Source organism: Mesoplodon bidens (genome assembly GCF_964165515.1).
Source record: "Mesoplodon bidens genome assembly, chromosome: 2".
In the NCBI taxonomy this organism is placed as follows: domain Eukaryota; kingdom Metazoa; phylum Chordata; class Mammalia; order Artiodactyla; family Ziphiidae; genus Mesoplodon; species Mesoplodon bidens.
Window position 1 is genome coordinate 107,508,115 of NC_138177.1, and position 23,946 is coordinate 107,532,060.

A 23,946-nucleotide genomic window follows, 5' to 3' on the forward strand; every position below is an offset into this window, starting at 1 on the left:
ACCATAGGCCAAATCTGCCCTATTGCTTACTTTTGTAAATAAAATCCTACTGGAACATAGCCACACCCATTTGTTTACCCATTGTCTATGGATACTTTTGCTGAATAGTTGTGACAGAGATCTGTGGCCTGCAAATCCTAAAGTGTTTACTATCTGGCCTTTTATGGAAAAGTTTCCATAGACAAGGAGAATGGTGAGGAAGGTGGAGAAGAGGAGGAAGTAGGAGGACTCCTTCGTTCTCACAACCTGACTTCCTTGGGTGTATTCCTACTGCACCTCCATTTTTCTCTTATAAGCTGCTCCATTTCCTTCCTCACTAACAAACAGGCACACCCAATCACTTTCTTATCTGACTGAATAAATCCCTTTGAAACTGATCCAATTGGCTAAACTTCTGTAGAAAAGGGGTTGTACCTATGTTAGGAGAGCGTCCATGTTTTGGGGAAGTACAAGAATGCCAAGCCAGTAGTGAGCATCCCCGGATAATACCATGAAGGGTTATTCATTTTCATCTTTACTTATCTTTATTTTCTAATTATTATAAAAGATACTTGTTTCATTAAATATATATATATTAGGGAACAGGTTAAAATGTTAAGAGCTCTTCACTAACAAAGCACTCAGGAATCCTCGCTAAGAGAAAAATACTTGAAATATACTTGGTTTATACTGCTTTGCTTACATTTGTGCCATGGATTTTCTAATTTTCTTGTTTGCCAGGGAGACGTAAGCCACCATAGGCAACCTTACACCCGGGAGAGATGTATCAAGAAGAGAGGCTAGGAAAGCCTTCAATGTGGGGAGGCCCAAAGAAAGCTGGTGGAATGTGTTAGGATGTGACTATTGGGTGACTGGCTTTTTCTAACTTCCTTTCACCCTGCACCCCACACCCATATTCATGCTGTAGTCACCAGATCTGGCACGACTCTGCTATCTCAAAAACAGCGTGAATTACTTTCACTTTCAATTTCAGTTTTATCCCGTTACTCTACTGGAAGGGGAGACTGGCTTGCTCAGTCTGTTTTAGCTTTGATAAAGGAGGGACAGAAAGGTGCAAGGAGCAAGTGAGCAAGGGGTGAGAGACAACTGGAACTGTTCTTGGTGTGTGTGGAGCAGGTATGCCTATCTCTTTTATGTGCAACCCAAAATTGATTTCTGATTCAAAGTGACAATTGAGAAAGGGCAGGTTGCCTATTGTCTGGGGTGCAGAGGTCTATGGCTGGCTTTAGTTTGGAGGACGCTCAGCTTCTCTGGATCAGTAAGGTCTGCAAAGTGACAGGCGCACTCTGTCTCCCTGGATGTGCTGCTCCTCGAAAGAGTCCTCATGGGAGTTTGCCTGTCTTGCTTTATCAAGCTCTGTGGCTGGCATTAGAATTCAGAGAATAAGACAGTCTCTGCCAAGGAGGTTATAGGCAATTATCATCTGAAGAGATTGTTTCTTTTAATCTTTCTATCAGTCATAACTTAAGAAAGCTTCATAGCGAGAGCTCTGAAAATATCTATGTAGAGATAAATTTAGTTCCCACATAGCTGATCTTTTATTAGTTAAAAATTAAAAATCTCTTCAAAACTCTCTCTTTTTTTCGTCCTCTCTCTCTTCCCTCTCTCTTCTCCCCCACGCCCTTGTGTTTGTTGGTTTGTTTTTCATAGTTACATTGGAGTCTTTTGTAGCATTTAAAAAATCTGTACAATCTGGGTTTAACAACCCCTCTGGATGATTCTTCTGTAGATCAAATTTTGAAAACCAATCCTGAGCAGGACTGAACAGTTGTACTTTGTTAATTGAAGTTAAAAATTCTGTAGCCTATTCACAGCTAAGAAATCACAGATCTGGTTTTTTTTTGGTTTTGGTTTTGGTTTTTTTGGAGCGAAGAGAACAAAGAAGCAGTTTATTGAGGCAAAGACAAAAGGAAATACTCAGAGGAGAATGTAGGGCACCCCTGCAGGGTTTTTTGATTCCCCCTTTTATTTTTAAACCTTTGAATGAGTGCAGTCTTTTTTTTTTTTTTTTAACGTTTTTACTGGAGTATAATTGCTTTACAGTGGTGTGTTAGTTTCTGCTTTATAACAAAGTGAATCAGTTATACATACACATATATCCCCATATCTCTCCCGTCTTGCATCTCCCTCCCTCCCACCCTCCCTATCCCACCCTTCTAGCTGGTCACAAAGCACTGAGCTGATTTCCCTGTGCTATGCGACTGCTTCCCACTAGCTATCTATTTCACATTTGGTAGTGTATATATGTCCATATATACACTACCACTCTCTCACTTTGTCCCAGCTTACCCTTTCCCCTCCCTGTGTCCTCAAATCCATTCTCTAGTAGGTCTGCGTCTTTATTCCCATTTTGCCCCTAGGTTCTTCATGACCATTTTTTTTTTTTAGATTCCATATATAAAGTTGTTTGCAATTGTTCCTCTCACATCTTCCTACAGCTTCCTTTAGTCTTCACTCTAAAGAGGGGACTGGACAACTGCAGAAATTATAATGTAGCTGCTAGAGGCCCATGTTTTCCTTTGTATTCTTTACTCCCCACACTGAAGAATTAGACAAAAGGAGATGGTGCAGGAGCAGTGTTTGAATTTGCTTGCTGCTTTCCTCTGATAAAAAATTTTTATTTGTAGACCTTGTTTCTTAGTAACCTAGAGTTCACAGACTGTGTTCAAATGCACCCAATGGACCAACTTGTTCAGTGCAATTATTGTGGATAAATCTCCATCTAATTCAACAAACATGTACTGAAATCTTATTTTGTGTTGCATGCTATGCTCAGATATAAGCTTATAGTATTTAATTTTATTATCAAAACATCCTCCAGGCTGGACCTATAATTTTTCTCACGTTACCCCTATAATTATCCTTTTTATAAAATTTAATTTTATTTATTTGTTTTTATACAGCAGGTTCTTATTAGTTATCTATTTTATACATATTAGTGTATATATGTTAATCCCAATCTCCCAGTTCATCCCACCACCACCACCACCACGCCCAATCTTTAAAAACTTAAGTTTAGCTAGGTGAGACTTCTTGTTTAAGGCCACATGAGTAGTAACTGATAGAGCTGTTTTCTCGGGGTTTTTTGGGGGGTTTTTTTGGTATTTTTTTGATAATATTGGATGCATCTTGAATATTTGACCTATAAATATAAAACTGAATATTTGAGATATTTGAATATGATATCATGTTTATATATTCTGATAATGAAACATGCATAGATATTATAGGAAACTTTTAATATAATAGCAATCAAAAATATGCTAGGAGACCCATGGTATAATTGTGCTCTTAATACTTAATTTTTCAAATCAAACTTTGCCTTGGAAATCAATGACAAGGAAATCCCATATCCTTTTCACCTAGATTTACCCAGTGGTGATCTTTTGCTAGATTTGCTTTCTCTCTCTAAATATATGTATATCTCTCTCAATGTTATATAAAATGATATTTGCATTTTTATTCTTATTCTCATTTCTGGGACTAAGTTGCAAAAAAACTTGACCCTTCTCAGCTAAGTACTTCAGCCTGAATCCCTTAAGATACAAGACATTCTCCTCTCTCCTGCTTTCTCTTTTTGAAAGAGAGGCTGCATCCTTTTTATTGACCTCATTCCCACACAGCTGCTGCTTCTTCTACTTAACACCCTTCTGTACCTGCAGGTAAAAGATGAACACGTAGGATCACATTAAAGTGTTAGCACATTTTGGTGTATGATGGTCACTTGAAAGCTACCCTGGTTATTAATAAAGGAACTTATAGGATAACCAATGTCTTTGAAGAAGATTATTCTGCCAATTAATTGGTTGCAGTAGCATGGCACAGAGAAATAGATTGTCTGCTTTTTTTTTAAACTTTTTATTTTGAAAAATATATTTAACATAAAATTTACCATTTTAACCATTTTACATAGTTCAGTGGTACTAAGTACATTCACATAGTTGTGCAACTATCACCACTATCCATCTCCAGATATTTTTACCATCCCAAATGGGAACTCAGTACCCTTTACATAAACAATAACTCCCCATTCTCTCTCCCTGCAGTCCGTGCTAGACACTATTCTAGTTACTGTCTATGCATTTGACTATTTTAGGTAGCTCATATAAGAGGAATCATATTATATTTTTCTTTTGTGTCTGGCTTATTTCAGTTAGAATAATGTCTCCAAGGTTCATCAATGTAACATATTAGAATTTCATTCTTTTTATAGCTGAATAATATTCCATTGTATGACTTGCCACATTTTGTTTATCCATTCATTCTTTGATGGACATTTGCGTTGTTTCACCTTTTGGCTATTTTAGATACTGCTGCTGTGAACACTGGTGTACAAATATCTGTTCAAGTCCCTGCTATTAATACGTTTGTGTATATACCCTGAAGTGGAATTGCTGGATCAAATAGTAGTTCTATGTTCAATTTTTTGGTGAACCACCATAGTGTTTTCCACAGTGGTTGCATCATTTTACATTCCCACCAGCAATGCACAAGGGTTCCAATTTTTCTACATCCTGGCCAGCACTTGTTTGCCTTTTTTTTTTTTTAGTAATAGCCACCGTAATTGGTGTGAGGTGGTATCTCATTGTGGTTTTGATTCATATTCCCCTAATGATTAGTGATGTCAGGCATCCTTTGATGTGTCTATTGGCTATTTGTATATCTTTGGAGAAATGTCTGTTCAGGTCCTTTGCCTATTTATGAATCACATTCTTTTCGCTGTTTTTTTTTAATTTATAAATTTTTATTTATTCAATTTATTTATTTTTGGCTGCGTTGGGTCTTTGTTGCTGCGCGTGGGCTTTTTCTAGTTGCAGCGAGTGGGGGCTACTTTTCCTTGCGATGCGCAGGCTTCTCATTGTGGCGGCTTCCCTTGTTGCGGAGCACAGGCTCTAGGCATGCAGGCTTCAGTAGCTGTGGCATGAGGGCTCAGTAGTTGTGGCTCATGGGCTGTAGAGCGCAAGCTCAGTAGTTGTAGCACACGGGCTTAGTTGCTCCGCAGCATGTGGGATCTTCCTGGACCAGGGCTCGAGCCCATGTCCCCTGCCTTGGCAGGCAGATTCTTAACCACCGTGCCACCAGGGAAGCCCTTGCTGTTTTTGAGTTGTAGGATTTCTTATACATTCTGGATGCTAATTCATTATTGGATGTGTGATATGCAAATACTTCTCCTATTCTGTTTTTGCCTTGTTACTCTGTTGATGATGTCTTTTTTAGCTCAAAAGTTATTAATTTGGATGAAGTCTAATTCATTATTTTTTCATTTTTTGCCCATGCCTTTGGTGTAACAGTCAAGAAATCATTGCCAAATCTAATATCATGAAGATTTTCCCCTATGTTTTTTTTCTAAGAATTAGAAGATCCCACATGCCGCAGAGTGGCTGGGCCCGTGAGCCATGGCCGCTGAGCCTGTGCATCCGGAGCCTGGGCTCTGCAACGGGAGAGGCCACAAAAGTGAGAAGCCCGTGTATCGCCAAAAAAAAAAAAAAAAAAAAAAAAAAAAAGACTGTCTTTTCTGCATTGTGTATTCTCTCCTCCTTTGTCACAGATTAATTGACCATATGAGTATGGACTTATTTCTGGGGTCTCTATGCTGTTCCATTGAGCTATGTGTTTTTTTTTGTGCCAATACCATGCCATTTTGATTACTGTAGCTTTGTCATGTAGTCTGATGGCTGGGAGGGTTATACCTTCAACTCTGCTCTTTTTTCTCAGGATTGCTTTGGCAATTCAGGATCTTTCGTGGTTCCATATACATTTTCAGATTGTTTGCTCTAGTCCTGTGAAAAATGCTTTGATAGAGATTGCATTAAATTTGTAGATTGTTTTGGTAGTATGGCCATTTTAATCAAATTAATTCTTCCAATCCAAGAGCACTGGAAGTCTTTCCATTTCTTTGAACCATCTTCAATTTCCTACATCAATGTTTTATTGTTTTTGGAGTATAGTCTTCAAATCCTTTGTTAAGTTTATTCCTAGATATTTTATTTTATTTTTGATGTGATTTTAAATGAGATTTCTTTATTTTCTCATTCTAATATTTCTTTATTAGTGTATAGTAATGCAAGAGATTTCTGTATATTAATCTTGTATCCTGCAACCTTGCTGAATTCATTTATTAGTTCTAATAGTTTTTGGGTGGAGACTCTAGGGTTCTCTATACAGAGAGTATCATGTCATCTGCAAATAGTGACAATTTTACCTCTTCCTTTTCAATTTGGATACATTCTATTTCTTTTTCTTGTCTGAATGCTGTGGCTAGGACTTCCGATACTGTGTTGAAGAGAAGTGATGGGAGTGGGCATCCTTGTCTTGTTCCTGAATTTAGTGGGAAGTCTCTTAAGTTTTCACCATTAAGTATTATGTTGGCTATGAGTTTCTCGTAAATGGACTTTATTATGTTAAGATATGCTTCCTCTCTACCCACTTTGACAAGAGTTTTTATCATGAATGGATATTGAATTTTGTCAAATGCTTTTTCTGCATCTAGTGAATTGATCATGTGATTTTTGTTTTTCCTTTTGTTAATGTGGTGTAACACATTGATTTGCCTGTATCGAACCATACTTGTGACACTGGAATGAATCCAACTTGATCATGGTGTATGATTCTTTTTATGTATTGTTGATTTAGTTTGTTAATATTTTGTTGAGGATTTTTGCATCTATATTCGTCAAAGATATTGGCTTGTAATTTTCTTTTTTTGTGGTGCCTTTGTCTTGTTTTGGTATCAGGGAAATGGTGGCCTCATAGAATGAATTTGGGAGTGTTCCCTCCTCTTCAATTTTTGGAATTGTTAGAGAAGGATAGGTATAAGTTCTTCTTTATATGTTGGGTAGCATTCCCCAGTGATGCCATCCAGTCCTGGATTTTTGTTTTATGGTAGTTTTTTTGGTTGTTTGCTTGTTTTTACAGATTCTATTTCATTTCTAGTGATCGGTCTGTTCAAATTGTGTTTTTTCTTGACTCAGGCTTGGCAGTCTCTATGTCTCTAGAAATTTGTCAGTTTCTTCCAGGTTGTTCAGTTTGTTGGCATATAACTATTCATAGTATCCATTTATGTTATTTTGTATTTCTTACGTTGCAGTTGTTATTTCTCCTCTTTCATTTCTTTTTTTGTTTATTTCGGTCCTCTCTTCTTTTCTTGGTGAGCCTGGCTAGAGGTTTGTCAATTTTGTTTATCCTTTCAGAAAGCCAGCTCTTGGTTTTATTGATCTTTTCTATTGTTTTTTTTAAATCTCTATTTTATTTATTTCCTCTCTGATCTTTATTATTTCCTTCACTCTGCTGACTTTGGTCTTTGTTTGTTCTTCTCTTTCTAATTCTTTTAGGTGGTGGGTTGTGATGAGTTGCTTCTTTCTTGTTGCTTTCAAGATTCTCTCTTTGTCTTTTGACAGTTTGATTATAATACGTTTCAGCATGGGTCTCTAATTATTTATCCTATTTGAGTTGTTGAACTTCTCGCATTTGTAGATTCATGTCTTTTCATCACATTGGGAATTTTTAGTGATTATTTCCTCAAAGAATCTCTCTGCCCTGCCTCTCCCCTTATGCTTTAGTGACTTCTGTAATGCATATATCTGTCTACTTGACAATATCCCATAAATCTCTTAGGCTATATTACTTTAAAAAATTCTTTCTTCCTTCTGCTCCTGAGACTTTATAACTTCAGATATCTTAACTTTAAGTTTGGTGATTCTTTCTTTTGACTGCATAAGTCTGATCCCATCTAGAAAATTTCTAAATTCAGTTATTGTATTTTCCAGTTTCAGAATTTCTACTGGGTTCCTTTATATTATTTTTATCACTTTGTTGATTTTAAAATTTTGTTCACATATTGTTTTTCTTTTCTTTTCTTTTTTAGAAATGTGTGGATGGGATGGAGTTACAGCTTATTTATTTATTTATTTATTTATTTATTTAATTTCTGGCTGTCTCAGGTCTTAGTTGCGGCATGTGGGATCTTTCGTTGTGGCATGCGGGCTTCTCTCTAGTTGTAGTGTGTGGGCTCCATAGCACATGGGCTCAGTAGCTGCACTGCGCAGGCTCTCTAGTTGTGGTGTGCAGGCTTCAGAATGCATGGACTCTGTAGTTGAGCCACACGGGCTCTTTAGTTGTGCTGCGCGGGCTCAGTAGTTGAGGCACATGGCCTTAGTTGCCCTGCAACATGTGAGATCTTAATTTCCCGACCAGGGATCGAACCTGTGTCCCCTACATTGGAAGGTAAATTCTTCACCACTGGGCCACCAGGGAAGTCCCCACATATTGTTTTTCTTATATTCTTTAGTTCTTTGTGTTTTCATTTAGCTTTCTGAGCATATTTAAGAAAGTTATTTCAAAGTCTTTGCCTAGAACACTTAGTGCATGTATTTCTTCAGGGGTGTTTCATACTACTTTATTTTCTTCCTTTGAAAGGGCCACATTTTCTTTGTATGCCTTGAATGGGCATACATTTCTTTGTATGCCTTGTGATTTTTGTTTTGTTGTTGCTTTTGTTGAAAATTGGGCATTTATAAAAGCAGCTAACTTTCCCATTCTTTGCATACTGGCTTTGTGCCATGGAATTCTTTCACTAAGCTGGCCCTTGGTTTTGAGGCTTGGGATTAAGCTAAGGAGAAACCATAAAGTCTTTTTAGACTTTTCTGAGCATGCATCTTCCCTGAACCTGGTGTGCCTTTTCAGTTTTCCCCTGTATGTGCTGCTTTTAAATATCTTAATTTCCCAAAATTTCTCTCCTTGGGTCTTTTGATCATCTATTGTTTGTCTCCACCCTGAAAAGGAAAAATTCAATTTCTCCTCTCAACTCTCTATTCTCCATACTTCACTTCTGGTCACCACATATCTGGGCATTTTTTTCACACTAAGCACTTCTGACACTAATTTCCAAGAGTTAGTCCATACCCCACAGGTTAAGGGCTCAGTCCCACAGGACTGCACCCTAGTTCAAATGCCAATTGCAAGTCTAGGTTGTCACCCGGACTTCTAACTGGCTATACATTGGAGGTTCCCACCATCTCGTCTTCAGGTTCAATGATTTGCTAGGATGGTTTACAGAAATCAGGAAAAATAGTTTACTTACTATATTACTGGTTTATTAAAAAAGGATACAACCCAGGAACAGCAGGATAGAAGACATGCATAGAGAAAGGTAAGAAAGTGTTGTTGAGCTTCCATGTCCCCTCTAGACATGCCATCCTTTGACCACCTCCATGGTCATCAAGTCAGAATCTCTCTGAACCCTTTTAATTAGGGTTTTTCAGTTTTTTAAATGAAGTCTTCATTAAATAGGGATGGTTGATTAAACAATTAGTCATTGATGATTATGCAACTTTCAGCTCTTCTCTGATTCCCAGAGGTTGGGGGATGAAGCTGGATGTTCCATGTCTCTAATAGCATGGTTGGTTCTTTTAATCATGAGTTTTGGTGGGTATGTACTTTATGTATCATAGGGTTTGGTATATCATAGGCCTTCAGTGTGTAGTAACAATAACTTGAATTTTATTATTATTATTGAAGTAAACCTATAGACAGTGATAATAGCCTGTGTTTCACTACAAACATCATCAGAGATTTGAGGGAATGATGGAGGAAAACCTCTGTAGTCTGCTAATTCTAGGTTAGCTTTTGTCTCATGGAAAGTACAGAAATCTTACCAAGTCCAATGTTGACAAATGTTTGTATGACTCTGAGTTAGGGAATGACTTTATAATCTTATTTCTACTAGGAAGCACTTCTAGGTTAGCAGGTTGCCATGGCATCAGGACCCAACATGATGGACCCCATTTGTCTGGTGGAAAATGACAATGAGCTGCTGTCAGTGAACCAGGAAGCTCTACAGATTCTTGAGAAGGTTTCTCAGCCATTGGTGGTGGTGGCCATTGTAGGATTGTATCGTACAGGCAAATCCTACTTGATGAACCGTCTTACAGGACAGAACCATGGTGAGTGTTGTACTTGGTCAGGATCCATTTGTTTGACTCTAGCTGATATCTCAGCCTCTTAATTTTCTTCCCTGGTCATATGAAGGGAGAACCAAATTCCTCTCAATAAACCAACGTTTCACTTCTAATTCTCACCACTAAATCACTACCTTACTGTGATCTGTTATCATATTTTTTTCTTTATTCCTATAAAGCAATATTTCTCCTATGTATGCAAAAAATCCTACCTTCTTCTACCTGCTTAAGTACTGGGCTCTTACAATTGTGTCTTCTCTTGAAACACATTTTGGTTTTCTATGGAATATTCTCATCAACATATAAAGATGTTTCATTACCTATTTTCTTAAAAATCCTTCCTGGACTTCATATCCTATTGTGGCTGATACCTCTCCCCCTTTTCAAAAATTATTTTGTCTGGCAAAAAATATAATCTCAATTTCTTTTTTCCACTTTTTTGCCTGCCCATATTTTACTGCAATCCACTTCTTTCTGCCTCTGAACCTCACGATTCTTTCAAAATACTCTTCTTATGTTTATCTGAGACCTCTGTTTTGTCTGATTCATGGATACCTCTTTGTCTCCTTGTTGATCCCTTGCTTGGCATCATTCTCACGATTAATATCCCCTCCTCCTTGAAATGGATGACAGACAAAGCAGGACATTCTTGAGGAAATAGATAAAGCACCATGTTGTATGCTGGGGTACTTACACTCCAGTAAGTCTCACTTTGTAGCCCCTGGGCTGCTTAGATTATCTGCTGTAACTGAATGTTGCTTTCTCCCCTCCCCTTGCAGGTTTCCCTCTGGGCTCTACAGTGCAGTCTAAAACAAAGGGCATCTGGATGTGGTGTGTGCCTCACCCTTCCAAGTCAGACCATACCCTGGTCCTTCTGGACACAGAGGGCCTGGGCGATGTGGAAAAGGTAAGGCAGAAAATCACAGATAAATCCTTTTTATTCTGGATTTTCTCCTTATTGCTTGATGGTCATAGACATTTAACTGCTGTAGTCTATTTGTAAAGTCTAGAAATCACCTATAGTAAAGGAGGCAGACCATGGTTTGTTTGAATCTCACTTCTAGGTAAGGTATCATGGTATGTTAGATAAAATCTTATATTTCTTGGCACTGTGTGGATGACTTGATTACATTTAATAAATAATTGTTGAACAACTGAATTCTAGACCTTTGGACTTAGTACTGTAGATATCACTGACCAAAATAAAGGTACTGTCCTCAAAGTCTTTAGTCCAGTTGACAAGGCCACACATATGCAGTCAGGTTTAATAAAGTATGATTGGTAAAGAAGCAGGTTGGAGAGAGGAAGAAGTGCTGTGTTGCAATCTCCAACTTCTGTCAATTCCATGTGAGCTCTAGGTTGAACGGTCCTTTTGAGTTATCCTGAGCTGGGACAAGGGTGCTGATAAATTATCGAAAGCCTGCTCTGGAAGCCTTTCTAATTAATAGGCCTGACACCTGAAGACTGTCTTTCACCAGCACTCCCAACAGCTGGAGGACTAAGTCCTTCAGTCTTGAAAGGTGATCCAGGCAGCACCTCACAGTTTCCATAATTTACAGTTAAGTGTAAGAATGCCTTGGTAAGAAAGTGGAGAAACATCAACCTGGGAGTGAGGAAAGTTTTCTGATTCACCTTCTTAGCTACCAGATGAAGAATGTATTTGAGGGTTCGAGTTAAGAGATGGGTTTATATTTTCTATGATGAAGTTCATCAACTACTCACAGAGCATCGTAGAATGCTGTAAGATACCCCTGAATGTGCTGTTTCTATAAAGGCATGTGTTTGTCCTACAAGAAACATTTTAAGATGGATTTTTGGTATTTTAGCTTTCTACTAATGGATGAAATAAATTATTTTTTTTCAACTTACTTTGAGACTTATTTGGAAGTATCTAAATTTCTATAGCTTTCTATTTCTTCCCAAAGGAGAATTAGAAATTCTGTATTTATTTTAAAATCATATATCAAGCAATGATATAGTCTTGTTGTTGAAATAATTTATTGTTTGTCATAAATACCACTTCTTCTTATCCTAATTGATTATTTTAAAAAATTGGGTTTTGGGGAAATAAAGTGATGAATAGACTATTTCCCCCCCAAACTCCTATATAGACTCTTCTTGACATGAATCACAGTTTTTGCATTTGTTCTAAGGAATAGCTTCACAACCATTATAGTAGAAATGATCCCCGGATTTATGCTATTACTTAGACAGTGCTATGATTTATACAAACAAATTTGAAGGCCCTTCATCAGGCTGCACTAGAGCTCAAATGTACTTCTCCACTCACCCTCTGCTCCAGTCAAATGAAATAACTCTATTTTCATTACAAGACCCCTGTATTCTCCCATGTCTAATTTTGCTTCTGTGAGTGTTTCTATCTATGGGACCACCTTCATTTCTTCAATTCCACATTCCACCAATTCTTTAATACTCAGTTCAAGACTTTGAGGAGGCTTTCATATCATAGATTCTTTCTCCAGCTTTCATAGCTCTATTCTTCCTTGACAAACATAAATTTTAATTTAATATTATAGCTATAAGTTCAACTGCTTATATACATTATTAAGATGTAAGTTTGTTATAGGTACTGTCATCTTTGTTGCATTTATTGTTATGGATGTTTGTCACTGCTTTGAAATAGGCATCTTGAAAGGAATAATTGTCATTTTTAACATGGCTTTTTGAAATCTAAGAAACAGTGGGGAGCATTCAGTAACTTCCTGCAGATATTTATTGATTGGATATAATTTAAATACCCAGTTATGCCAACTGTGGTATATTTTATATGGGCTATGATTAATAAATATTTGTAGAATAAATAAGGGGTAACACTCATCATTGAATACATAATTACACACCAAGTACTGTACTAGATTTTATGTATATGTTATTTTACTTCATCCAATTGAGGGGAAAAAAAGCACTATGAAGATAAGAACGATTTTATATATGAAAAAACTGGAAACATAAAAATATCTTTGTAATTGTCAAAGCTGTTATCTGTATTTATGTTTCTCTTCAAACAATTTATTTGCATGGTGAGTATGTCAGCTGAAATAATAAATGAAAATATGATAGAATAAGTGTATGAATGAATTTCTAATTTAGGAGTAAACTCCTAAGTCTCATGTTCAAATGTGCTTTCTAGGGTGACCCTAAGAATGACTCATGGATCTTTGCCCTGGCTGTGCTTCTGTGTAGCAGCTTTGTCTACAACAGCATGAGCACCATCAACCACCAGGCCTTGGAGCAACTGCAGTATCCTTCCAGGAACTGAACCACCAAGTTTCACTGAGATTTTGGGAATGGAGATAGAGTCAGTTTCTCCTTCCCTGTTATTTAGTTGCCTTTAGTGGAGTGGAGGGGACTCAATGGCAAAAGAGAGTGATTATAATACTTTTTAATTAGGGAAATGTGGGAATTGTGTGTAGGGGTTTCCTTTTTCTTAAACAAGTTCCTAGTTATGTGACAGAGCTCACAGAACTCATCAGGGCCAAGTCCTCTTCAAGACCTGGTGTAGTAGAAGATTCCACAGAGTTTGTGAGTTTCTTTCCAGACTTTATCTGGACTGTACGGGATTTCACCCTGGAGCTGATGTTAAACGGTCACCCTATCACAGAAGATGAGTACCTGGAGAACGCCTTGAAGCTGATTCCAGGTATCAGAGCATGGCCTGGACAGTGGATGGTCCAATAGAGGGTGGGATCTACTACACACCGTCCACCATCTCTGGGGCTGCATTTGTATCTGAGACTAGATCAAAGTCTGTAGAAATTGTGGCTGGAAAGCAGATTGCAAAGCTCTAGCAACTGGAGTCTAAGTTCTCTTAAGAAAAGTAAAGTGTAAGGTAAAGTGAAATTATTCAAAACCAATTTGTTTTTCATACCATTTGTAACTTAGCATCCAGATTACAATGGGTGCTAAATCTTCTAAAGACCAGACACCTGAGTTCCCTATTTTGGCTTCTGCTTTTTTTGTTGAGGAAACAACTGACAAGATACTTGTTAGACATGAAATTAAAAAAAATGAAAAGTCAATCTAATGAAAAAAGAAGTGCATTTCACATAGTTAGGTATTATTTTTCTCAAAGAGGGAACTTTCTAATCCTGTATAGTATATCATCTACAAAATGACTTTATGTTCTAAGTAATCCTGAAGAAGTGTGTGTCTTTTCGATCTATGCCTTTTCGATATTTGCAATAATTTTTAGAACATTCATTTTACATTCCATATCACAGCTTTCTCCTAATTCCCATATATTTACCCATGCTTTAATTACAAATTAATAAATTATTTTAATGGGTTACATTTACAGTGGGTATATCTGATGAAATCTTGAAAGATATATCAATTCTGATTTATTCCTTTTTGGTTTCATTTTTCTGTTTATGCTTTCTTTAAATATTTATTGAGAAATTGGCTAGGCGGGAGAAGACAACTGTCAGGTCAAATATAATCCTTTATGTCAAAGAGGTTATTGATTAGTGGTGACATCTTAAAATTACATTTTAGGTACATTTACCCTTCAGTGTTTTTTACTAAAAATTAGCTAACTCTGTACCAATTACTTTTTAGCATCAAAATCATTTTCCCTAAATAATCTGGTGTCATTCCTAATATTCCTGATATTGTTCATTATCCCTTTTTTGTGGCTCTTCGTTTTAGTCTGGCAGCTCCATTCCTACATGAGATTAAGTGGAGCAAAAAGTTACACTTGACCTTTCATTCTTTTAGCCATTAGTTCAGTAAACATCTAATAGACGATTACTCTACCATGTGCAGGTCTGGGGATACCAGCCATAGGTTTCTTTTACTGGATCAGAAGTCTCCCCAAATATCTCCCCAGAGTTACATCATTGGTATAAGTTTGATGTGCATAGAAGTACTGAATGTCTATGTTAAAGGAGTTATAAACATAGAAGACAGCAAAGATACACAAATCCCTGTCATAAAAACCATTAGCTCCCTTGTCCCAAGAGTCTTCCCAGTCTAATCTCTCTTTTTCTGTCCCGCAGGCAAGAATCCCAAAGCCCAAACATCAAATCTACCCAGAGAGTGTATCAGGCATTTCTTTCCAACACGGAAATGTTTTGTCTTTGACCGGCCAACAAATAACAAAGAACTTCTAGCTGATATTGAGAATGTGTCTGAAGGCCAACTGGATCCTAAATTCCTGGAACAAACAAACAATTTCTGTTCTTACATCTTCACCAATGCAAAAGCCAAGACCCTCAGAGAGGGAATCACAGTCACTGGGAACCGTGAGACTCTTTTCCCATTTCCATGGGACAATTGAATATTTTATATATGTGTTTTTCAGTAGTTTTGTGTGATTCCGTATGGAATTTAGGTTTTACAGACATTCATACTCCATGAAGAAATGTGTATATTTTATACTTATCTTACTCTCAGAGATTTAAAAATCTCCCCCCCAAATTGCAAGTTTTGTCACTGAAATCTGTGGCTTCCACTTATCTGAAAAATTCCTACACTAAGAAAAAAATTCACTATCTGGGTATAAAAACAAAATTCCATTTTCTCAGGGGAAGTCTTGTATAGTAAGTGTTCTTCACAAGGAGAATACAAAAAATATTTTGGGCATTTACAGTGGTCCAAAAATAAATATTAGCCCATAAATCACTGAAAAATCCATTCAAAGCCCCAGAATTGGGAATAAATATAATCTGATATAATCTGATATACCCTGTCTCATCTCAGTACCTCTGTAATCTATCTTGCTTTCAATATTTCAGATATCCCCTAGTATTTTACATACAGGAAAATTTTTTATTTTTTTCAGCCCTGTGGGCTGGAAAACCATAAAAATGAAGAGTCAGTAGGAAAATGAAGCTAGGGATAGTAGAAGGGGGAAGTGGTGTGTGTGTGTGTGTGTGTGTGTGTGTGTGTGTGTGTGAGACCTTAGAAATGTAGCCTCAGAATCCTGGTGCCTATTGACTGATAACTTAATATTTATCCCTTAAATGTCCTGGCTTATTCAGGTCTGAGTACTCTGGTTGTGACCTATGTGGATACCATCAATACTGGAGCTGTACCTTGTTTGGAGAACGCAGTGACAACTCTGGCCCAGCTGGAGAACTCAGCGGCCGTGCAGAAAGCAGCCGACCACTACAGTGAGCAGATGACTCAGCGACTGAGGCTCCCCACGGACACGCTCCAGGAGCTTCTGGAGGTGCATGCATCCTGTGAGAGGGAAGCCATTGCAATCTTCATGGAGCGTTCCTTCAAGGATGAAAATCAGGAATTCCAGAAGAATCTTGTGGTAATTTCTCTTAGTATTTACTATTTGTGCCCTCCTCTTGAAGAAGGGGAGAATATGACAGAATGAAGAGGCATCTGTCAAAAGCCTAGCAGAGCCTTTATTGAACCCATGGCTTATCCCTCTCTCAAGGATAAAGCTGTGTTCCCATCAGGGATAGGGCTTCAAAGGACTACATTTCCTTATTTTTTCTGCCAAACCTCAAGCAGTTTATCCGGAAATGTCTCTCATCTCTGATGTAAAATCAGTATAGATATCTTCGTAAAGTAAATACTTCTGTGGATTCCAAGGCTGTCCAGAGCACCCAAAAGTTATTCTTAAGCTGGTTTCTTTTCCTGTGAACACATTCCCATGACCAGCAACCAAAATTTCTCTTATCAGCCCCTCATTCCAGGCCATTTTCAACTTAGGTTGCTCCTTGTATCATTGAATATAGAATCACTGAATGTTGCAGATGCAAGGAACCACAGAGATTAGATAAGGTAACTCCAACATTTCAGATGAAGAACCTGAAGGGAGGCTAAGAAACTTTCCTATGGTCTTACAGAGAGTTTTCAAGATTGTGAGTAGATCAAATCTTGTGATTGCTATTTTATTCCCTGTACTCCAACAGAATGCTTTCCCCATGAGGACTGCAGTCAGACCAGTCCTTCTACCAGAGTCCTTGAAAATGTATCTCCTCTGTTCCTTGCTTCTGGTGACATCTCTCTACATTTCCCTTGCAGGAAATCATAAAGGATAAGAAGGAGGGTTTCTTGCTGCAGAATGAACAGGCATCTGTCAAATACTGCCAGGCTAAACTTCATGAGCTTTCCAAGGCCCTAATGGAAAATATTTCAGCAGGCACTTTTTCTGTTCCTGGAGGTCATGAACTTTACAGGGAAGCAAAGGAAATGCTTAAAAGGGACTATTGCCAAGTGCCCAGGAAAGGAGTGAAGGTGAGGGATAAGGGGAGCATGGGGAGTCTACAGAATAGAGTCAAGGGGGTTTCCTGAAAATCTGAGAGCACAGCACCAGGTGTGGGTAATGAGAGAACATGGGCATATCATGACAGCTTTAGCTCTTGAGGTCCATACAATGTTCTTTATTCCTGAGGAGAAATGTCCATTCCCACAAAATGACTATGGATTTCTAAAATTCACGAGACGGAACAGAAATTGTTCATTTCTTCATCCAACAACGTGCTTTTTGATGTGCCAAGTGCAGACGATTTACAAATCAGAGTCTTTGTACTCAAGGCTGATCACAAGAGAGGAAGTCCAATACACAGACAATTGCATACAAAGTTATAACACTTGTGAACTTGCGAAAATGGGCTACATAAGTAATAGTAACAAATGTAATAATAAAAAAGTAATAATGATAATAAGAATGCAGCTGACATATTTTGAACTGTTATTGCCTATAGCCATAATGCTAAGCTCGTTCGCTAGACTCTTTAATCCTTCAAATAACATTAAGAAGCATCTACACTTATTGTCAACATTTTAAAGATCTGAACAGAGAGGCTTAGCAGGTTAAACTAACTTGCCTAAAGTTACAGACAGCAAGTAGCAGAGGAAAACAGCAGCACATTTTAGAGGCAGTATTTCACATTGGGAAGAGAAATATATAAAAGCACCAGACATCCTGGGTTTGTAGAACTGAACATAGTTCTGACTGGCTGGAATCTAGAGTGAGTAGAAGGAAGTAGCATGGGGCTAGATACTGGAGGAAGACAGGTCGCTGTGAGGAGCTTAGGCTTGTAGTGAACTACTGTAGAATTTTAAACATGAAGCAAAAATTACATGGACATACTTGTTTTTGCAGCACTTATCTCCTCAGTGGAATTGTAAGTTCTGTGCTCCTTCTTGGTCCCTCAGGCAAACGAAGTCCTCCAGAGCTTTCTGCTGTCACAGGTGGCAATAGAGAAATCCATCCTGCAGGCAGATAAAGCCCTCACTGATGGGGAGAAGGCTATAGTAGGTACGGAGTAGGGCTCTGGCGGTCCTGCAGTTCCCTCTGACCAGTGTGAGAGTAAAACCTTCCTGATAAGGAAGAAGGAGCCTCTTCTCCATCTGTGGAACAACTCTGTTACATCCAAAAACAGCAAGGGGAGTTGTGGTTGAACATGGTTAGATGTCAGCCAGACAGAGCCTCTCCCATCACATTCTGAAATGTGCTCTTGGTGGTGTGGACACGGGGGGCGGATTCCAGAGATTTCCTACCTCCGTTTCCAATTTTATTTGGTCTCTGAGGTCAGGAGGGTAGAGATCAGTCCTTACCTTATTTTCATTCCTCTCTAAAACCTTCTTGGGGCAGAGGAGCGGGCCAGGAGGGAGACAGCTGAGAGGGAACAGGAGCTGCTGACACAGAAACTGCAGGAACTGGAGCAGCAGATGGAAGCACGACAGAGGAGTCTCCAGGAAAACATAGCCCAGCTGACAGAGAAGCTGGCGAGGGGAAGAGAAAACCTACTGAGAGAGCAGAATATGATGTTGGAGCATAAGCTGAAGGTAGGTCAGTCTGTGGCCTTAGTAGTGCTTGACGGTCATTACCCTTGTACATCAGGAAGGGATGGGCGAAGGTTACAGCAAGACTATGGAGGGAAGCACCACTGCCATTTACTGCTTGTGATTTATTAAAACCCTGAAGCCTTTGAATCCTTCCTAAGCCTTTGAATTCTACTCTATAAGTAGACTCTGGAGAGTTCAGCATGATTATGGCTCCTCCAATCCCTTGGAGAATATAAATAGTGTTTGGATATCCATTTTGAGAATTTTTAAATGATCTCATGAGGCTTCATTAAACAGATATTCCAACTACATATATTTGATATGAGCAGCAACTGGTTTGCTTTACCAGGATCACTGCCAATTACCAGGAACCTTGCTACCACCCAAAGACCCTGAGGTAGATCTATGCTGTCATAAAACTATTGGAAATGTCCAGACTTAAAAACATAGAGAGGCAGCGGCTTCTAAACTTGCTGCATTGTCTCCAGGTGTGGATAGACACCCAAGCTATCATGTGGCATAGAGGGAATTCTCTCGCTGTCCATCTGGATGTGTTTATAACAGATTTCTATGATTTGGATGACTGCACCATCTTGAGTGGGACTGAGAATTAGTGCAATCAGACCAAGGTTACCTCTCACCTCTCATTTTTTGGCTGGAACATATATTTGTCCTCATGTCAGGCTTAGCTTTTTGGCAAAACCCAATGGTATGTGAATATTAGTAAGGCTGTAAACTATACTTTCTCTTAGTGTTCAGGTCCAAACCAGTAGATATTCTGTGTTACAAAATTCTCCTTTCATGACTGAGTAAGAAAGAACAATTTTAGCAGTGAAACAAAGATAGTTTGCAAAGTTTTAAAGTTTGACAAAATGTAATCCTTGAAAAAAAATGGGGATTTAAAAAGTTTTACTTTCCTTCTCACTTTTTTTTTTTTTTTTTAGGTCCAGGAAGCTCTGCTTAAAGAAGGATTTAGAAAGAAATCTGAGGAGATGAATGCAGAGATAAATCATTTGAAAAATATGATTGATAATACTAAAGATGATGATACTCCCTGGCTGGCACTAGCCTTGGACAAATTTGGCAAAGAGATCTCTTCACTATTGTGCACTCCAGGCAAACTTCTTGGGCATATTGTGAGTGGTGTGAGCTCCCTATTTAAAAAGAAGTAGCTCTCCTTTTAAAGAAATTATAGATACATAATATATGTACATGCTCTGGCCTATGTTTGGTGTGAATGCTTTTCACTTTCATTCAGCAAATCTTTAAATATAAAAAGTGATTACTAGAAAATATCAATGCTTGGCCCACATTAGATAGAATAAATGCATGGACACTTTGATATAGCATGTTCACTTTTAGGAAATATATGTGTGCAAAATCATATATATGTATATATACATACATACATACAAGAGGCCCGTTGAGGCATCCCTTTTAATGGCAAAAGATTGGAAACTACTTAAATGTCCATCTATATAAATTGGTAATATACATTTTCCATGTACATATACTGGAATACTATGTAGCCAGTAAATAAATTGACAGTGGAGGTTTATATGTATAAATATAGAACAACTTGAAGATATATAGTAAATTGAAAAAAATGAGGTACAAAACAGTTTGTATAATCTGTTCATCATAAAAAATGCAATTATTATGTGCACTCATATATATGTACACATAGAACGCCTCTGGAAGATTCATTGGAAAGTGGTATCATTGGTTCCTTCTGGGGAGAACAGCTTGGCATTAGTGATGGAAGGGACACATACTTTTCATTATATCCTCTATCTTTTCAATTTTGTAAAGAAAGCTTGTATTATCATTTCTCAAATAACAAAGAAAACATAAAGTATAATACTAAACATGATAATAAATGGAATGTGAAATTGACAATTAGATGATAAAATTGCTTATTTCTTCTAGAAATGACATCAGTCTGTTCAATGAGTTGGATCAGAATACTAGAAAGCATAAAATTTGCATCCTAATCTTGTTTTCACTTCGGCTTTGTTTTTAATCCCTTATATTTCTTCAAAAAGAAGGTATAAACTTTCCTGTTACCCCTTGAAATCTCAGCTAGAGAAGACTTCACTTCCTCTCTTTGAGTTACACTTCTAAGGTATTGGAAGAAAATTACTAAACATTAAGAATATGCACTGGTGAGAGGAATCCCATCGTTCTTGAATATTCGTTGATGGACTCTCTCCTGCAGGCAAGGGCCAAAGACGTGATGTATCATTGAAGAACTGGGTGCCCTGATAGTACTGGGGATTATAGACCCTGATGCATGGAGGCCACCTGTTAGCATTTAAACATCAGAAGCCCAAGTACATACCATAGTGATGAGAATCATGGTTTGTCTTAGCTGAGGCTGCTATAATAAAATTACCGTAGACTGGGTGGCTAAGACAAGAATGTTTATTTTTCCCTGTTTCTGGAAGCTGTAAGTCCAAAAGCACGTGCCAGCACTGTTGTGTTGTTGGTAAGGGTCCTCTGGCAGCTTTACAGATGGCAACTTTCTTACCGTGTCCTCACATTTTTGGGAAAGGGAGGAGGCAGGGAGAGAACCTCATGATTCTTTGTTATAAGGGCACTAATCAGATTCATGAAATCCCCATACTCATTACCTAATTTCCTCCCCAAAGGCCCACTTCCAAGTACGTTGGAACATTGGAAGTTAGGGTTTCCTCAAATGAGTTTTGGAGAACACAAGCATTTAGTCTATAACGTGGTTGGAGTGGCAGCCAGCCGGACCTGAGCAGAGAAAATTCTGAATATGGCAAATAGAACAGGGTGTCTGTAGAGTCAAAAGGGAGGGGAGGAAACAATCAAATGGAATCAAGGATGTTTACCAGGAGGCTGAGAGGTAGCCTCGATAAAAAAGACACAGTCCATAACCTTGATCTAAACCAATTTCAGATCATGAACCTATCATCTGGAGGAGAGGGCAGGATCCCAAGAGAAAGGACTCTGCAACTCTAGAACAAGGTTAAATGATAATGATTTCCCCAGTCCCCCTCCTAGGGGACCTCTGGAAGTTCACTTGGTACCTGTGTGCTAGGAAATGGGAATGCCCACATGTTTCCATGACTCTTGGAATCAGGATCCAAGTTTGCAGTGATACTCAGATCCTGAGAAGACTTCACAGTCTCCCTGTTAAAGTAGAGGCACATAGGATCCTGGTAATAAATGCAGTCTTGGCTCAGGTGCCATGCAACTAATTTGGTCTAGTATTTGTTTTCAAATAAAAGTAAAGTTCATCTGAGGACAGAAACCATTACATATTTTTCTGTACATCTTCACAGAGTATGTTTAGGCACAGAGTGTACTACATAAGAATCTGCTGGAAAAACAAAAGACTGACACATGTGTAACATCAATTGCCAGATTTTTATGAACACTCTAAGGGTCTTTGGTAATAGATAGTTTGGATTTTACACACTAGATTAAGGTCTCTAAGGTGACCCTTTAAGCCTTTAAGGTCTTAAAGGTTAGCAGAGCAAAAGAAACTTTTCTGGTGTAGTCTCCTCCTCAGTGACTTCGTGTATCACAGTCTCTGTGCCTCTGCAAGGATGTTAACACATCTTCACTGGAGATTTTAAATGACTCTATCCAGTTGTGGCTTCAAGTGTTCAGAAGGAAGAATGGCTTTGACTTTTAAGGAAGAAACTATATAGTAATGAATATGTGGCCAATAAATGGTAGGTTTTAATGAAAAAGCAAACTGTTCTATAGAAATATTGTATATCTGTTCTCATTGAGAGCTTGAATTAAGCAGATGTTCTAATCCCTTAGACTAGAGACACCCCGAATTGAAGAACAAAAAGAAGTCTTGACTTTTTTAGATTTGACATATAAGGGACATCATACAGTACTTGTCTTTCTCTGTCTGACTTACTTAGCGTAATGGGCTCAAGGTCCATCCATGTTGTCGCAAATGGCAGAACATCCTCCTTCCCTGTGGCTGAATAATATTCCATTGTGTATATGTACCACTTCCTTTTTATCCATTCATCTGTTGATTAGTGTTTAGGTTGTTTTCATATCTTGTCTATTGTGAATAACAGTGCAATAAACATGAGAGTACAGATATCTCTTTGAAATACTGTTTTTATTTCCTTTCAATAAAAAATAATAAAACCAACTTGTATTGATCACTTAAAAAAAGAAAAAGGCTTTCAAAAGTAGTTAACAATTTATTCATACATCTAGTACTCATTAAGGAATACTTAGTTCCAATTATTTACACTGTTTACTAAATTCTTATGCCCTACGTGCCATTGTTCTGGTTTATGTGAAGAGAGCAAAGTAAAGATCTTGTTCTCATGCAGGTTACCCCCTATAGGGAACTTACATAATATTATGGCAATATTTAGGCAGTAATAAATGTTGCAAATATATATGTCTTATCTGGATAGTGATTAAGACTCAGAGTAGAAACCAAATAGTCCTTCTTTAAGTTTGGTTTCAATCTACTCCATCTTGCCTGGGAATATAACTGTGCATTACTGAATCCTAAGGACCAAATATGATAACGTTAAAGCATAGTAAAACCCAGATGCATGGTGATTGAAAGAATGAATAAATAGATGAATGTTTGTATGAATAAGTGAGTGTAATATTTCTTTATCATTTCAAGGGGTAATAAATATCCCTACCATTACCCATTGTCAAAATAGTAAAGGTGTTTGCTGAGAATATTGTGTTTTTCCATCTGATGGAAACAAAATAACAGACAAGATCTCAAATCTAAGACCCTTGGATTGATGCAAGCATCTTGATAGCTGGATTGGAGGAAGCTGAAAAATGAGCAAACTCTCTCACAGAGCAGAGTTTGAGCTTTATAGCTCTGAACCCGAACTCCAGGGTCCCAGAGTGAGGCTAGGACAAAAGCTTTCTGACCTTAGGTAAATAATGTGATTTTCCATCTAAGGTCTGAGTGATGGAACATTTTAACTAGCTAAAATGAGTTTTTTCCAGCCCTTTTAAAAATAGAAAGATCCCTTTGTCTCTCTAATAGTAGTGTCTGGAGTGCTTATCATTGCTGGTCTTTGCCTGTTTGCTCTGAGATCTGTTCTGCTCCTTTCCTGCTATTCTCCATTGCTGTGGAAATTGCATCTCAGCACCACACACATTCCTGCTTTCCCTTGCCTGCCTGCTGGGTTCAGCCAAGATATGAGGCCTTGGATGAAAACTATGAGTGGGGAGG

At 38.0% G+C, this 23,946-nt stretch overlaps 1 protein-coding gene across 1 annotated transcript; it reads left to right on the forward strand.

Moving 5' to 3' along the window:
- The first annotated feature begins 975 nt into the window (after nt 1-975).
- On the forward strand, nt 976-22,821 carry GBP6 (guanylate binding protein family member 6). Its single transcript, XM_081225591.1, has 11 exons — nt 976-1,116; nt 9,725-9,941; nt 10,736-10,863; nt 13,108-13,217; nt 13,421-13,617; nt 14,975-15,220; nt 15,959-16,239; nt 16,962-17,174; nt 18,099-18,201; nt 18,538-18,731; nt 19,676-22,821. The coding sequence occupies exons 2-11, from the start codon at nt 9,752-9,754 to the stop codon at nt 19,901-19,903; spliced, it is 1,890 nt and encodes a 629-aa protein (XP_081081717.1). The 5' UTR covers nt 976-1,116; nt 9,725-9,751; the 3' UTR covers nt 19,904-22,821.
- The last annotated feature ends 1,125 nt before the right edge of the window (nt 22,822-23,946 follow it).

Coding starts and splice junctions, on each gene's coding strand:
- GBP6 (XM_081225591.1), top strand. CDS start 9,752: ATGGCATCAGGACCCAACATGATGGACCCCATTTGTCTGGTGGAAAAT. Junction 15,221..15,958: donor AATCACAGTCACTGGGAACC/GTGAGACTCTTT, acceptor TGGCTTATTCAG/GTCTGAGTACTCTGGTTGTG. Junction 16,240..16,961: donor AATTCCAGAAGAATCTTGTG/GTAATTTCTCTT, acceptor TTTCCCTTGCAG/GAAATCATAAAGGATAAGAA.